Raw genomic sequence first — 17,670 nt, 5'->3', positions numbered from 1 at the left:
TCAAATTCGGTGTCAGCTATCACGACACCTTGAGTTTGAAACAAAAAATCTATTTTGGTTATTGTATTGAACCAACAAAATTACATCATGGGTACCTGATATGTAATTTTCTTCATGGTGATGCATCCTCAGAGCAAGTAGGACCGAAAGCTCAAGTCACTTGTCCCGTCCCCCCATATTTTTTAAATATTTTTATTTCACCTTTATTTAACCAGGTAGGCTAGTTGAGAACAAGTTCTCATTTGCAACTGCGACCTGGCCAAGATAAAGCATAGCAGTGTGAACAGACAACACAGAGTTACACATGGAGTAAACAATTAACAAGTCAAGTAGAAAAACAGTAGAAACAGTAGAAAAGAGAGTCTATATACATTGTGTGCAAAAGGCATGCGGAGGTAGGCGGATAATTACAATTACAATCAGATGGTCATGTACAGGTAGAGATATTGGTGTGCAAAAGAGCAGAAAAGTAAATAAATATAAACAGTATGGGGATGAGGTAGGTAAAATAGGGTGGGCTATTTACCGATAGACTATGTACAGCTGCAGCGATCAGTTAGCTGCTCAGATAGCAGATGTTTGAAATTGGTGAGGGAGATAAAAGTCTCCAACTTCAGCGATTTTTGCAATTCGTTCCAGTCACAGGCAGCAGAGAACTGGAACGAAAGGCAGCCAAATGAGGTGTTGGCTTTAGGGATGATCAGTGAGATACACCTGCTGGAGCGCGTGCTACGGGTGGGTGTTGCCATCGTGACCAGTGAACTGAGATAAGGCGGAGCTTTATCTAGCATGGACTTGTAGATGACCTGGAGCCAGTGGGTCTGGCGACGAATATGTAGCGAGGGCCAGCCGACTAGAGCATACAGGTCGCAGTGGTGGGTGGTATAAGGTGCTTTAGTAACAAAACGGATGGCACTGTGATAAACTGCATCCAGTTTGCTGAGTAGAGTATTGGAAGCTATTTTGTAGATGACATCGCCGAAGTCGAGGATCGGTAGGATAGTCAGTTTTACAAGGGTAAGTTTGGCGGCCTGAGTGAAGGAGGCTTTGTTGCGAAAGATTTGATTTTGAGATGTTTGATATGAGTCTGGAAGGAGAGTTTACAGTCTAGCCAGACACCTAGGTACTTATAGATGTCCACATATTCTAGGTCGGAACCATCCAGGGTGGTGATGCTAGTCGGGCGTGCGGGTGCAGGCAGTGAATGGTTGAAAAGCATGCATTTGGTTTTACTAGCATTTAAGAGCAGTTGGAGGCCACGGAAGAGTGTTGTATGGCATTGAAGCTCGTTTGGAGGTTAGATAGCACAGTGTCCAAGGACGGGTCGGAAGTATACAGAATGGTAGAGGTGGATCAGGGAATCGCCCGCAGCAACATCATTGATATATACAGAGAAAAGAGTCGGCCCGAGAATTGAACCCTGTGGCACCCCCATAGAGACTGCCAGAGGACCGGACAGCATGCCCTCCGATTTGACACAATGAACTCTGTCTGCAAAGTAGTTGGTGAACCAGGCAAGACTGTCATCAGAAAAACCGAGGCTACTGAGTCTGCCGATAAGAATATGGTGATTGACAGTCGAAAGCCTTGGCAAGGTCGATGAAGACGGCTGCACAGTACTGTCTTTTATCGATGGCGGTTATGATATCGTTTAGTACCTTGAGCGTGGCTGAGGTGCACCCATGACCGGATCGGAAACCAGATTGCACAGCGGAGAAGGTACGGTGGGATTCGAGATGGTCAGTGACCTGTTTGTGGACTTGGCTTTCGAAGACCTTAGATAGGCAGGGCAGGATGGATATAGGTCTGTAACAGTTTGGGTCCAGGGTGTCTCCCTTTGAAGAGGGGGATGACTGCGGCAGTTTTCCAATCCTTGGGTATCTCAGATGATATGAAAGAGAGGTTGAACAGGCTGGTAATAGCGACAATGGCGGCGGATAGTTTCAGAAATAGAGGGTCCAGATTGTCAAGCCCAGCTGATTTGTACGGGTCCAGGTTTTGCAGCTCTTTCAGAACATCTGCTATCTGGATTTGGGTAAAGGAGAACCTGGAGAGGCTTGGGCGAGTAGCTGCGCAGGGGGCGGAGCTGTTGGCCGAGGTTGGAGTAGCCAGGAGGAAGGCATGGCCAGCCGTTGAGAAATGCTTGTTGAAGTTTTCGATAATCATGGATTTATCGGTGGTGACCGTGTTACCTAGCCTCAGTGAGGTGGGCAGCTGGGAGGAGGTGCTCTTGTTCTCCATGGACTTTACAGTGTCCCAGAACTTTTTGGAGTTAGAGCTACAAGATGCAAATTTCTGCCTGAAGAAGCTGGCCTTTGCTTTCCTGACTGACTGTGTGTATTGGTTCCTGACTTCCCTGAACAGTTGCATATCACGGGGACTATTCGATGCTATTGCAGTCCGCCACAGGATGTTTTTGTGCTGGTCGAGGGCAGTCAGGTCTGGAGTGAACCAAGGGCTATATCTGTTCTTAGTTCTGCATTTTTTAACAGAGCATGCTTATCTAAAATGGTGAGGAAGTTACTTTTAAAGAATGACCAGGCATCCTCAACTGGCGGGATGAGGCCAATATCCTTCCAGGATACCCGGGCCAGGTCGATTAGAAAGGCCTGCTCACAGAAGTGTTTTAGGGAGCGTTTGACAGTGATGAGGGGTGGTCGTTTGACTGCGGATCCGTAGCGGATACAGGCAATGAGGCAGTGATCACTGAGATCCTGGTTGAAGACAGCGGAGGTGTATTTGGAGGGCCAGTTGGTCAGGATGACGTTTATGAGGGTGCCCTTGTTTACAGATTTAGGGTTGTACCTGGTGGGTTCCTTGATGATTTGTGTGAGATTGAGGGCATCTAGCTTAGATTGTAGGACTGCCGGGGTGTTAAGCATATCCCAGTTTAGGTCACCTAACAGAACAAACTTTGAAGCTAGATGGGGGGCGATCAATTCACAAATGGTGTCCAGGGCACAGCTGGGAGCTGAGGGGGGTCGGTAGCAGGCGGCAACACTGAGAGACTTATTTCTGGAGAGAGTAATTTTTTTAATTAGTAGTTTGAACTGTTTGGGTATGGACCTGGAAAGTGTAGTATACTGCAACTCCTCCCCCTTTGGCAGTTCTATCTTGACGGAAAATGTTATAGTTGGGGATGTAAATCTCAGGATTTTTGGTGGCCTTCCTGAGCCAGGATTCAGACACGGCAAGGACATCAGGGTTAGCAGAGTGTGCTAAAGCAGTGAGTAAAACAAACTTAGGGAGGAAGCTTCTGATGTTGACATGCATGAAACCAAGGCTTTTTCGATCACAGAAGTCAACAAATGAGGGTGCCTGGGGACATGCAGGGCCTGTTTTTACCTCCACATCACCCACAGAACAGAGGAGGAGTAGTGTGAGGGTGCGGCTAAAGGCTATCAAAACTGGTCGCCTAGAGCATTGGGGACAAAGAATGAAAGGAGCAGATTTCTGGGCATGGTAGAATATATTCAGGGCATAATGCGCAGACAGGGGTATGGTGGGGTGCGGGTACAGCGGAGGTAAGCCCAGGCACTGGGTGATGATAAAAGAGGTAGAGAATCAGACCAACATGGCTACACTCTGCCTATTAGCTTCATTGCATATTCAAGCCTGTCTTGAAACACAAGTTCTCCTGGGGGATGGTTGGCCACCCTTCGTAGACTTTAAAATAGTGCAACACTACAATTACAACCAAAACCTTTGTCTTTATAAAATAATTCCTTAATTCAATTAATCAGGGATCAAACTGATAAAGTAGGCTACTTCAAAGGAAGGTAACTAACATGTTTATCTATAACCTTGTAAGGCTAAAATATTCAAGTTTCAGGGGAGATTTATTGACAGCATGTGTGTTATTTATCAATTAGACTAAGAATATTTTTTTACGTTGCAGTGCCTTACCCCACTGTGCCACCTGGGAGGCCAAATAACACTATTTGAAGAGTCAAATAAGCTTGTTGAACAATCAGGACCGGCATATGACTGTACGCCACATAATAATTTAACACGTTCATACATTTTTTACATAGTTATTACACAATCACTCGTATTTCATATGTCACAAAGATTCATCGATACGTATGCTATAATGCTAGTAAAGTTGTCTCGCGCACCTACAGTGCTGGTCATAAAAAAAAGCTAGCTAGCTCATGGATGCAAACAATGTTCTTCCCCAAAAACATAGCAAAACGACAAATCGGTTTCAGTAACTATAGTTAGCTAGCAAACTATATAGCTAGGTGTCATCATATAAAATAACCCTAATTTATAAGACAGTTCTTATTTGATTAATGGTGGTCGGACCCATCTATGTGAAGCTAGCCAAAATAAGGATTAGCCACAATAGTGGACTTGGCGGTTAGCCTTCAAAATAAAAGTATGTCAGTGACAGTGATGCAAACCTATGCAAATAGTAGAATTATGCCATAATCATGCTAAACGAGGTTGGAATGTTATATAAAAATCAACAAAAGACAATTTGTTAATTTGACAAATCTTTTGAAATCACACTGGATGTATTATACTTTAGAATTGCATTGGGGGCATACTTATTTCACTGTACAGCCTTACCTATGGATTGTGGATCAATGACATGGAGTATCAGTCTACTCAGTGACACCCAGAGAACATTAGCATTGTAGCTCTTATTGCGGGACTCTGAAACAACTGTGAATTGAGCCACATTTAATGTCAACCGATGTGTATTGAACACTATTCCAGAGGAAAAACAACACTGCATGGATGTTTGAGTCTGATAACTCTGAGGAGGACGTTGCGAAAAAATATCAAGGGGGATTGAGTAGACTGTTACCCCATTTCATTGATCCCCAATCCTGGTAAAGCTGTACACTGCAATGTGAATGTCAATACACAACAGTCCCGTGATAAAGAGCTACACAAATGTGTTCTGTGGGTGTCACCGAGTAGGCTGATACCCCATTCCATTGCTTCACATTCCAACCTTGTTTAACATTATCTAGTCTAAATATGGCATGATTCCATCAATTGTAACCTTCTGCATAACTGTCAAATAGGTCCTTTATTTTGAAGGAACACTGCAAATTCCACTATTGTGCCAAATCCTTTTTGTGGCTAGCTTCACAACACATAACCCGGTCCATAACCCAGCCTTACTAGCCAGATGAAGCTAGCTTGCGGATTATCACGTTAACTTTGGGCAACAGGGTTAAGTAACTGGCTAGTCATTTATTTTCATGAACTCAAGTTCAATTTCAATAGGTGAACAACAAGTGGCTACCTAGCTAATACTTACTCACACCCCATAATGTCAAAGTGGAATTACGTTTTTTCTAAATCTTTACAAATTAATTAAAAATCAAAAGCTGAAATGTATTGAGTCAATAAGTATTCAACTCCTTGGTTATGTATGGCAAGCTTAAATATGTTCAGGAGTAAACATTTGCACATAATAAGGTGCATGGAATCACTGTGTGCGATAATAGTGTTCAACCTGATTTTTGAATGACAACCTCATCTCTGCACTGTACACATACAACTTTCTGTAAGGTCCCTCAGTCGAGAAGTGAATTTCAAACAGATTCAACCACAAAGACCACAGATGTTTTCTAATGCCTCGCAAAGAAGGGCACCTATTCGTCAATAGTTAAACACTTAAAACTCAGACATTAAATATCCCTTTGAGCATGGTGAAGTTATTAAGTACACTTTGGATGGTGTATCAATACACCCAGTTGCTACAAAGATACATGCGTACTTCCTAACGCAGTTGCCAGAGTGGAAGGATACCGCTCAGGGATTTAACCATGTCAATGGTTACCTTAAAACCGTTATAAAGTTGTTTGGCTGTGATAGGAGAAAACTGACATTGGATCAACAACATTGTAGTTAATCCACAATACTAACCTAATTGACAGAGTGAAAAGAAGGCAGCCTATACGGAATTTAAAAAATCTAAAACATGCATCCTGTTTGCAACAAGGCACTAAAGTAATACTGCAAAACATGTGGCAAAGCAATTAAATTTTTGTCCTGAATACATAGTTTATGTTTGTGGCAAATTACTCTCTATATTTTTAAGCATAGTGGTGGCTGCATCATGTTATGGTTATGCTTGTAATTGTTACGGACCGTTTTCAGGATAAAAAAAATAAACAGAATGGAGCTAAGCATAGGCAAAAACATCCCACTGGGACATGAACTCGCCTTTCAGCAGGACAATAACCCAAAACACAAGGCAAATTGTTGGGCAATTGTTGTATAATCCAGGTGTGAAAGCTTTTAGAGACTTACCCAGAAAAACTCACAGCTGTAAAACGTGCTTCTACAAAGTACTGACTCAGGGGTGTGAATACCTATGTAAATTTGATATTTCTGTATTTTATTTTCAATGAATGTGCAAAAATGTCCAAAAACACATTTTGTCATTGTGTGTAGATGGGTGAGCTTTTTTAAATATTTTTTATCCATTCTGAATTCAAGCTGTAACAACAAAATGTGGAATACTGTAAGTCAAAGGGTATGAATACTTTCTGAAGGCACTGTAACAACCTCAATTACCTCGTACCCCTGCACATCGACTCAGTACTGGTTGCCCTTTGTATATAGCCAAGTTGTGCATCTGTTATTACTTTTATGCATTTTTCTTTCTTTCTCTCTGCATTGTTGGGAAGAGCCCGTAAGGAAACTTTCCACTGTTAGTCACACATGTTGTTTCTGAAGCACGTGACGAATAAAATGTGATTTGATTTAGAGTGGAGTCTACAGCATTTGACACACATTTTAACTGACTTCATGGAGAGGCTTCTTGGAGTTTCCAGAACACCCCTTGCCTGGTTCCATTCTTACATATCTGACAGACTACAGTTTGTCTCCCTTGGCAAATGCAGGTCTGCCCCTGCATCACAAGCTGTCCCACAAGGTGCAGTGTTAGGACCATTATTGTTAAGTATTTACATGCTACCTCTTGTTCAGATCACCCATTAATTTGGACTCAGATTCCACACAAAACCCAACTACACCTCTGTTGACTGTCTCCGTGAAGTGGAAACGTGGATGAGCAATAACTTTGTAAAACTAAACGACGATAAAACAGAGATAATGCTTATGGGTCCCAACTCCCTCATCAACTGGGTCAACTCAACATGACAATCGACGGCTGCACCATCCACTCCAACTGTGTTTTCCACTAGTGCCGGCTGTCGGCTATACAGCACACTCATGTTCAGGTAATTTTTTCACTTAAAATAACTACGTTACTTTTAAAATAATTTTCGAGTCAGAAAAAAGTCAGCCGAGCCCTGTCCTGTTAAAATGAACGATATGCATCTTCTAGTGATCTATTTATAGGACAGGCACGTCAGTCAAAGTGAAAACTGACAGGGAAACACTGCTGGTTTGAACTACTGCTGTCTGTCCCGCCTCCCGGTACCTGGGTGTGTGTGTTGTTTACATGGAGGGAGAAAGCATGATGCTACTTCATCGTTTATGTGAGTCAATTTGTACATCCCATATATATATTTTCTTTCGCATGTTTCATATGAAGCCACAAAGTGCTGGCACATTGGATTACTGTGATTTGATTGATGAACAGCAAGCTGGACTAGTTTATAAATGGTGTCAAACTGACTGAATAAAGTCGATCTCATACATCCTTGTCATTCATAAATCATAAAACATGTCCATGGTATCGCATCGGGACAAGTAAACTAAAGATCTTGTTTGTATTTCCAATAAAAAGTACATCAGGTCTTGGCAGACAGCGACATTAAAGTGAGTGACTCATCAGTAGCCTACTGAATCAGATCAGTAAGACCTGTTCATTTGGCTAACTAATGTGCATACTGGTAGGCTTATTGGCAATTACTGCAGATAAAATATGAAAACATTCAACGAAGATGGTGAATCCACCTCACTGCAGGAAAAATATGTTGGCTAGTAGAGCGATAGCCTCTTTCTGGTCCAAATATGACAAAAGAAAACAGAAAAGTTATAGAAGCTAATGATATTTACACTACATGAACACAAGTATGTGGACACCTGCTCGCGGTACATCTCATTCCAAAATCATGGGCATTAAAAAGGAGTTGGTCCATCGTTTGCTGCAACAACAAGCTCCATTCTTCTGGGAAGGCTTTCCACTAGATGATGGAACATTGCTGCCGGGACTTGTTTCCATTCAGCCACAAGAGCATTAGTGAGGTCGGGCTCTGATGTTGGGCGAGTAGGCCTGGTTCGCAGTCTGTGTTCCAATTCATCCCAAAATGGTTCGATGGGGTTGAGGTCAGGCCTCTGTGCAGGACAGACAAGTTCTTCCACACTGATCTCGACAAACCATTTCTGTATGGATCTTGCTTTGTAAAGGGCCTTCCCCAAACTGTAGCCACAATGTTGGATGCACAGAATCGTCTAGAATTTCATTGATGCTGTAGCGTTACGATCTGCCTTCACTTGATCTAAGAGGCCTAGCCCGAACCATGAAAAACAGCCCCACACCATTATCCCTCCTCCACCAAACTTCACAGTTGGCACAATGCACTTGGGCAGGTAGCTTTCTCCTGGAATCCGCCAAACCCAACATTGTCTGTCGGACTGCCAGATGGTGAAGCATGATTCATCACTCCAGAGAACGCATATCCACTGCCTGCGAGTCCAATGGCTGCAAACTTTACACCACTTCAGCCGACGCTTGGCATTGCGCATGGTTATCTTAGACTTGTGTGTGGCTGCTCGGCCATACGCGCTACGTGCTTCAGTCCTCAGCTGTTTGCAGCTGAGCTGTTGTTGTTCCTAGACGTTTCCACTTCACAATAACAGCACTTACAGTTGACCAGGGCAGTTCTAGCAGGACAGAAATTTGATGAACTGACTTGTTGGAAAAGTGGCATGCTATGACAATGTCATGTTGAAAGTCAATGATCTCTTTCATGATAAACATGTTTTTTTAAATGTATTTTTATGACATACTGCAATTCACAAAGCGAGTTGCCAACTCTTCTCTTAACACGTATGGACACAGAACTTAATTGAGCATCTGTTCTGTTACATTAAAAAAATGTATCCCAATTATCAGAGAGTTCGGTACAAGAGTACAGTATAATACAGTAAAGTCTACTTTACAATGCAATTATAATTTTTTACTTTATTGTACTTTACTGTGTTTTAGAGAAGGGGGTTTGAAATAATACGTGTCAGCTATCAAGATAATTTAAATACATGTTTATTTAAATACATGTTTATTTAATTTTGTACTTATGTTTTTAACCTGAGCACTGCTGCGTGAGGGAGGGCCTGGCGCTCTATTGCTGCCGCTGCAGAGGAGGCAGTGTTGGGAGCAAGCAGACCGAGTGAGAGACAGAGATGCCAAGGCAACTAGGCTACAGCCAAAAGTAGCTAACTTGTAGTAGCCCACAATGATTATGTTTATATGCACACTAATAATTAGATTTGATATATAACATTATGGCAGAAGGCTGAGTATAGCATTAGTCATGTAAACATCTTACTCTGCTTATCTTAATTGGTGTAAGGCCATTATTGAATAATGCATTTGCCAATTAAAACATCTGCTTTTCTGAATAATCTTTCAAATTATTAGAACATGTAAACAGCTTAATCGGTTAGCATAAGCTTCCCTCATGTGCAAGTGAAGTGAGTTCCGAAAAACTAAAAGTATCCATCTTATAGTTTTCACATACAAACTTAATATACAGTGCCTTGCGAAAGTATTCAGCCCCCTTGAACCTTGCGACATTTTGCCACATTTCAGGCTTCAAACATAAAGATATAAAACTGTATTTTTTTGTTAAGAATCAACAACAAGTGGTGCACAATCATGAAGTGGAACGACATTTATTGGATATTTCAAACTTTAACAAATCAAAAACTGAAAAATTGGGCGTACAAAATTATTCAGCCCCCTAAGTTAATACTTTGTAGCGCCACCTTTTGCTGCGATTACAGCTGTAAGTCGCTTGGGGTATGTCTCTATCAGTTTTTCACATCGAGAGACTGACATTTTTTCCCATTCCTCCTTGCAAAACAGCTCGAGCTCAGTGAGGTTGGATGGAGAGCATTTGTGAACAGCAGTTTTCAGTTCTTTCCACAGATTCTCGATTGGATTCAGGTCTGGACTTTGACTTGGCCATTCTAACACCTGGATATGTTTATTTTTGAACCTATATTTTTATTTGAATACTAATGTCCGTTCGGATATTTGAATAGCACATCCCTACAGTGCTTCACTGTTCTGTTCTGTCCAAACTTGTAAACTTGCACGCCCAATTTTTCAGTTTTTGATTTGTTAAAAAAGTTTGAAATATCCAATAAATGTCGTTCCACTTCATGATTGTGTCCCACTTGTTGTTGATTCTTCACAAAAAAATACAGTTTTATATCTTTATGTTTGAAGCCTGAAATGTGGCAAAAGGTCGCAAAGTTCAAGGGGGCCGAATACTTTCGCAAGGCACTGTAGTAATGAATTATCTGAAGACGGAGGTGGGGAGTGTGTGTGAAGTGTGTGTATGAGTAGGTGCGCTCACTCACCTTGTTAAGCGCTGTGGTTGAGGGCGCTCCTCAAACTTCCTGCAAGCAGAGAAAAGAGAGAACTAAGTAAGCCACTTATCAACCGCTAAACACACACAGCATAAAACATTCGCACACAAACACACACAGTTTTAGTGTTGTCACAATACCAAAATGTTACTAACGATACAATACCAGGCCAAGTACTGTCTCATGATATCGAGTAGTTTCACGATGCCACGGCGGGGAGGGGAAGAAAAAAAATCTGTGGCCTGGTGTCCTGTTCGTCCGGTTCCCCGGACGCTTGTTCCTGTTTTCTGTGCTACGCAAAAACCTCTCACTGAAATACACACTTCTACTCAATACAACACATTGAATTTTACTTCACACTGTTCAGTGTTTACTGTCATAGAACACTAGAGAGGAGTATTTTGGTTGTCATTTTTGATTTTATCTGATTGGGTGGGCCTGGTAGTGTCTGGCTCCCAAGTTGGTGGGCTGTGTCCACCCAGGCCCACACCTGGAACGACGTTGTCTGTTATCAAACTAATAATTATCCAGGATTACTTTATAATGGCCCTCAACATGGTTTGTGAAATTATATAAAAAGGCATCTCTGGTAATATGGGACATATTTCCTTAACTGTTTAGGCTAGAGACGAGATGCTTTCTTTGCTGTAAAGCATGCATGTCTATTTTCTCTTTCTGACACTCAGAGGCTGTATGACAGTGAACTTGAAAAAAAGTATTCTCAAACTGGCGTGTGCTCTTGGTTATAACAGGCTCCAATGGAACAAATGTATAAATCTAACAGAAGACTCATCAGGGTCTGCACCCCCCGCTCGCCATCATTGCTAAATTCGATATTTTTTTTAACTGATGGAGGAATAGTTGCGCATGAAGAGCGGACGGAAAGAAGCAGGTGAGTGAGGCCTGGTAAGGGATGCTGCTGGCTGATTACAGCTGCCACATGTGATATGCATATGCGCATGAACGTGAAGTGGATTTTAAAGGACCTGCACATACAGGATTGCTGTTGCTTAAATTCAACTGACATTATGAACCAAATTGGCCTTTATTTGGTATGAGCCAGCAGGATCTTTACATCAGTAGGACTGAAAATGTTGGTGGCATCATATGAAACAATACTACGGTTTTCTAAAATGTTGGTATCATAGGTATCAAGTTTTGGTACCGGGATATTACCGGGGAAACCGGTATACCGTGCAACAATACACAGTCTACACATAAACAAAGAGACACATGTCTCAGGTAGGAGACGAGAAAGAACACCTGGTTACTTACACACACACACACACACACACACACACACACACACACACACACACACACACACACACACACACACACACACACACACACACACACACACACACACACACACACACACACACACACACACACACACACACACACACACACACACACACACACACACACACACACAGACAGACAGACAGACAGACAGACAGACAGAGAGAGAGAGAGAGAGGCTGAGTGTTTGAGGCAGCTGCTGTCCTAGTGGCCTTGGCAGTGTGAGACCATGTGACACAGTGTCCAAACACAGGCAGGTGGCGAGGAGGGACGCCTTATCACCAGAGAGAGAAAGAGAGCGTCGCTAAATCAGGTGTTTCAACTCATTCACAGCTCACACCAAGGCCTATTCATACAACTCCCCATCCGCCACGTAGCCTAGCTACAAACAAAACCTGTTCTTTGTCATGAAAACAGTATCCTCGTGCCAGCACATGGGCCTAGTCATATCTGAAAACATGAGACGCAAAACATTTGACGTAAGTCATCTCTGAAAACCACCTTTTATGAGTGACGGCACAGCTATAGTCATACCGGCAAAAGAGACCCATTTCCTTCACAACAAATGACATCACGGAAAACACAACATCAAATTCCCACCAAGACCCCTTTTTTCTTGTCAGGCTACTGGGCGTCACAGGGGGGAAACTTGCAGTAAAAAGAAGTGTTAGTGGTGTGATGCTCTAACCTGCACTCCAAGGACAACTTGTTCCCCAGAGCTAAACACACCCCACAGACAGACAGACAGGCAACCTTGAAGCATGGAGAAGCGCGTGTACACACACACACACACACACACACACACACACACAGGCCAAGGGGGAGTTGGGATGGGAGCAGTGAGGAGGCTAAAATAGAAAAATCAATGCTTACAGAGCTCCCCCTTCCATCTCTCTCTCCTCCGCATACTGTAAGACCCTGCTCTGGGGCTGGTCTTAACACACTGGCTGCTTGAGAAACACACTCACGCTGTGTGAGTGTGTGTGTTGGGCTTCCTGAGGTGTGAGAGGATGTCACAGTCATGCTTTGGGTGGAGTATTTGATTTGACATATACACAGCTTTCACCTCAAACACAATATTTGCTCACTTGCTCTCTCAGACACACACAGTGAGAGGTGTCAATTTTGGTACTTGGTTGTTTGATATCATAGGCTCTGTGTTATGCAAGGCTCAACCTTAGCACATCAGTGCACCAACGCCAGTTTCTGGCTGCTACATGCATACAGAAAGAGTAAAACAACTTTTTCATTTTAAGAGAGGAGAAAAATAGGGAGTGAAGAGTGAAAACAAGACAGAGAAAAAGTAAAGAAAGCTGGAGGGAGAAAGGGATCCAGTGAAAGTAGCTAAAGGAGGAGGCGGATAAAGGGAGGGAGTGACACGAGAAAGAGAGATGGAGCGAGAGAGGGGGGATTGTGTAAGTGGAATAATTATAGAGGAGGCAGATCAATAAGGTTCCCACAGTGAAACGCTGAGGCCTCACTGGGTAATGGATTCCAGGCAGGCAGCTCTCTCTTCCCCTCCTCAATCCTCTCCTTCTTTCCTTTCTCCTCCCCTCAGTCCTGGGATCACACTGTCTTACTATCCGAAAGAGAAGGGAGGTAAGAGAGGGAGGGGGGGAACGCATTCTATACAGACTATTTACACTGAGTGTACAAAACATGCTTTTTTCCATGACAGACTGACCAGGTGAAAGCTATGATCCCTTATTGATGTCACCTGTTAAATCCACTTCATTCACTGTAGAAGGAAGGAGACAGGCTAAAGAAGGATTTTAAAACCTTGAGACAACTGAGACATTGATTGTGCATGTGTGTCATTCAGAGAGTGAATGGACAAGAGAAAAGAATGAAGTGCCTTTGAACGGTGTAAAGTAGTAGGTGCCAGGCGCACCGGTTTGAGTGCGTCAAGAACTGCAACGCTGCTGGGTTTTTCACACGCAACAGTTTCCCTTGTGCATCAAGAATGGTCCACAACACAAAGAATATCCAGCCAACTTGACACAACTGTGGGAAGGATTGGAGTCAACATGTGCCAGCATCACTGTGGAACACTTTCAACACCTTGTAGAGTCCATGCCCCTACGAATTAAGGCTGTTCTGAGGGCAAAAGGTGGTGCAACTCAATATTTGGAAGTTATTCCCAATGCTTTGTACACTCACTGTATAAAAGGGAGGAGATATTTGCAAGAGAGGTATTTGAAAGAAGAGAGAAGAAAGGAGTTAGATAGACAGAAAACAAGCAGGAGAGGGATAGAAAAGGAGAAAGAACCTGGCAAAGACCCGCTGCTGGCTTGGTTAATAACATGGTCAAAACACTAAGGCCAGACTGTGCTACAATCATCAACACAAAAACACTACATATCACCATATACCATCATGCTCAGGCCATCTACTGGTGTTAGCACTGTAGATATCACACACACACACTTTCCAACAAGGGTTAGTCAATATCAGGCAATGAGATTATATAACTTCATAATAAAGTGCTAGGATAGTTTTGAGAGTATGAATCTATTATCAACTTCTGAAGTACAAAATTGATTTGAAAAACACAAGGGAAACACTTAGTCAAAAAGGCACAGAAAAAGTGAATATCAAACGTGGAAGAGATTTCAGATTTGTTTTAGAGGCATCATTACAGACCCTGGTTCGATTCCGGGCTTTCACAACCGGCCATGACCGGGAGTCCCAAAGGGTGGCACACAATTGGCCCAGCATTGTCCAGGTTAGGGGAGGGTTTGGCCGGGGTTGGTCTTCATTGTAAAATAAGAATTTGTTCTTAACTGACTGGCCTAGTTAAATAAAGGTTAAATAAAACATAAAAAGGTGTGTCTAAGGAGTGGAGTGGCAAAAGAGATATCTACTTTTCAATTCACATTACATCCCTGCCCGTTGTAGCTGGCAACGCGACATTATTGGTCTGCAGCTAAAATTGACTGTAAATATCACAGTAGCCACAAAGCAGTAAGTACAAACGATTTAACAATCCAAGCAACCTTTCTTCTAAAACATGTTACACTCTTGAATAATGCAACAATCCACCAGCATTGCAGACAATTAAAGGATTCATTTTCTCTTCTGTACACATTAAATTAGCTGACAATACACAGCTAACTCCTACTTGCTAGCTAGTACTGTTAATAAACAGATCAATAATGAATGTTTACACCTCCCATAAAAGTACAGTAACATTACCATACAGTGTCATTCATATTATAAAATAGGCTACAGAGCTAACTAAACTAAATAAACGCGCTGGCTGTAGCTGAATGCTGACGCTTAGCTGAACCACAGCTAGATAGGAGCTATACGCTTACACTAGCTACCATATTAAAGTGACCTTCTAATAAACCAGGATTAATATTTATAAATATCATGAAAGTCATAATACGAGTTAAAAGCAAATTGTGACTGAAAACTTGCCTGGACCTCGATGGTTCAGTGCTGTCAAGCAAAAAATATATATATACTCTTGATTTTAAAGCTACGGTGACAATTTTATAATGTAACAGGCTGTTACTACAATTTTAGGCAACAATTTAAAAAAACAAGTGGGAAAAAATAAGGAAAATATCTGTACATTACAAAAACATTGCTATGCTATTAAAACATTTACTGTAAGAGTGTTGGCTCAACGAGACAATTCTGTTTACACTGCCCTGCTTAGATGGGGGCAACTGTCGGGCGAGTGTCATGTACGACCTCCGGAGGTAGCGGTCGAGACGTGACAAAGGTCCCCTTTTGGCGCCGGCAAAGATGGTTGTCTCGCTTAGAGTCCTTAGGAAATATGCAGTAATTAGTTTTGTTATGTATTATTTCTCACAATGTTATCCCGGAAAATCTGAAGTGAAGAACTATTGGATATAAGAGCGACGTCAACTTGCCAACATAACGATGAGGAATATGACTTTCCCGAAGCGGATCATTTGTTCGGACCACCACCCAGGACATTGGATCTAATCCCAAAGGCAGACCCAGGAGAGTTAGACGGAGCAGTCTCCTGGTCAGACTTCGTAGGCGTGCACACCACCCACCTCTTCCGAGAACACTACTCGCCAATGTCCAGTCTCCAGACAACAAGGTGGGCAAAATTAGGCCACGAGTTGCCTTTCAGAGAGACATCAGAGATTGTAACATTCTCTGTTTCACGGAAACATGGCTCTCTTGGGATATGTTGTCGGAGTTGGTACATCTCTCTTGTAAGAAGATGGGTGCGGGTGTATGCTTCATGATTAACGACTCATGGTGTAATCATACCAACATACAGGAACTCAAGTCCTTCTACTCACCCAACCTAGAATTCCTCACTATCAAATGCCGACTTCAAGATTTTTTCGATCACACGGACTGAGATATGTTCCGGGAAGCCTCAAAGAATAACACAGTGAGTGAGTTTATAAGGAAGTGCATTGGAGATGTTGTACCCACTGTGCCTATTAAAACCTACCTAACCAGAAACTGTGGATAGTTGGCGGCATTCGCGCAAAACTGAAAGCGCGAACCACCGCATTCAACTATGGAAAGATGTCTGGAAATATGGCCGAATATAAACAGTGTAGTTATTCCCTCCGCAAGGCAATCAAACAAGTGAAATGTCGGAATAGGGAGAAAGTAGAGTCGTAATTCAATGGCTCAGACACGAGGCATATGTGGCAAGGTCTACAGGCAATTACGGACTACAAAAAGAAAACCAGCCATGTCACGGACACCGACATCTTGCTTCCAGAGAAACTAAGCACCTTCTTTGCACCCTTTGAGGATAATACAGTGCCACTGACGCGGCCCGCTACCAAGGACTGCGGCCCCCCCCTTTCCCTCTCCGTGGGCGACGTGAGTAGTCACTTTAAATAATGGCACTTTAATCATGTTTACATATCTTACAGTATATGAGATGAGTAATGTATTTTATTCCATCTTGCCTATGCCGCTCGGCCATCGCTCATCCATTTATTTATATGTACATATTCCTCCTATTCCATCCCTTTACATTTGTGTATACAAGGTAGTTTTTGTGGAACTGTTAGATTACTTGTTAGATATTACTGCACTGTCGGAACAAGAAGCACAAGCATTTCACTACACTGGCATTAACATCTGCTAACCATGTGTTTATGACCAATAAAATTTGATTTCAAGATAACATTGCAGAATAAGTGTAGCAGAAGGTACTATTAGAGATGGTGTCTTTGGACGTCACACTTGAGTGCTAAGTGTGAAAACCGACTTCCACTGGCGTCGTGTCACACATATATGTGCTGACTCCAAAGTGCAAACACACACAAGAATACAGGTGCACACATTCACACACCAGAACTGGGCAGAAATAGCTGCATTTTGTAAAAATAAATAAATAAAAGACCAACTTATTAATTCCTTGAGGTAATCGGATATAGTTTATATCGAGTTAACTAGAAGGCAACGATTTTCTTTTATATCCAAATAGAGGTCTCAGAAAGTATTTTGAATACCTCTCAGAAAACCAAATAATATTTGAAGGCATTTGAAAATATGCCCAACAAAAAAATAATATATATATATATTTGATAGCTGCAAAATATTTGATGAACAACCAAAAACTACAAAAAAGTTAGTTGAAAAGTTAGTTTATATAAGCTATATAAACACAAAAGTATGTGGACACCCCTGCTGCTGACAGGTGTATAGAATCAAGCACACAGCCATGCAATCTGCAAAGACAAACAATGGCAGTAGAATGGCCTTACTGAAGAGCTGTGACTTTCAATGTGGCACTGTCATAGGATGCCACCTTTCCAACAAGTCAGTTTATCAAATGTCTGCCCTGTTTGAGCTGCCCCGGACAACTGTAAG

The 17,670-nt window shown here is 42.3% G+C and overlaps 1 protein-coding gene across 1 annotated transcript in view; it reads right to left on the bottom strand.

Annotated features, from left to right (window-relative positions):
- LOC139416204 (recombining binding protein suppressor of hairless) overlaps positions 1-17,670 on the bottom strand; it is a 93,744-nt gene that overhangs the window by 27,589 nt on the left and 48,485 nt on the right. Inside the window, exon 2 of the mRNA XM_071164600.1 lies at positions 10,528-10,566. Coding sequence (XP_071020701.1) covers positions 10,528-10,566 — 39 coding nt within the window. The remainder of the gene's footprint in view (positions 1-10,527; positions 10,567-17,670) is intronic.

The sequence above is a fragment of the Oncorhynchus clarkii genome, chromosome 9 (assembly GCF_045791955.1).
Source record: "Oncorhynchus clarkii lewisi isolate Uvic-CL-2024 chromosome 9, UVic_Ocla_1.0, whole genome shotgun sequence".
Classification (NCBI taxonomy): Eukaryota; Metazoa; Chordata; class Actinopteri; order Salmoniformes; family Salmonidae; genus Oncorhynchus; species Oncorhynchus clarkii.
This window is presented reverse-complemented; position numbering and strand designations above follow the sequence as displayed.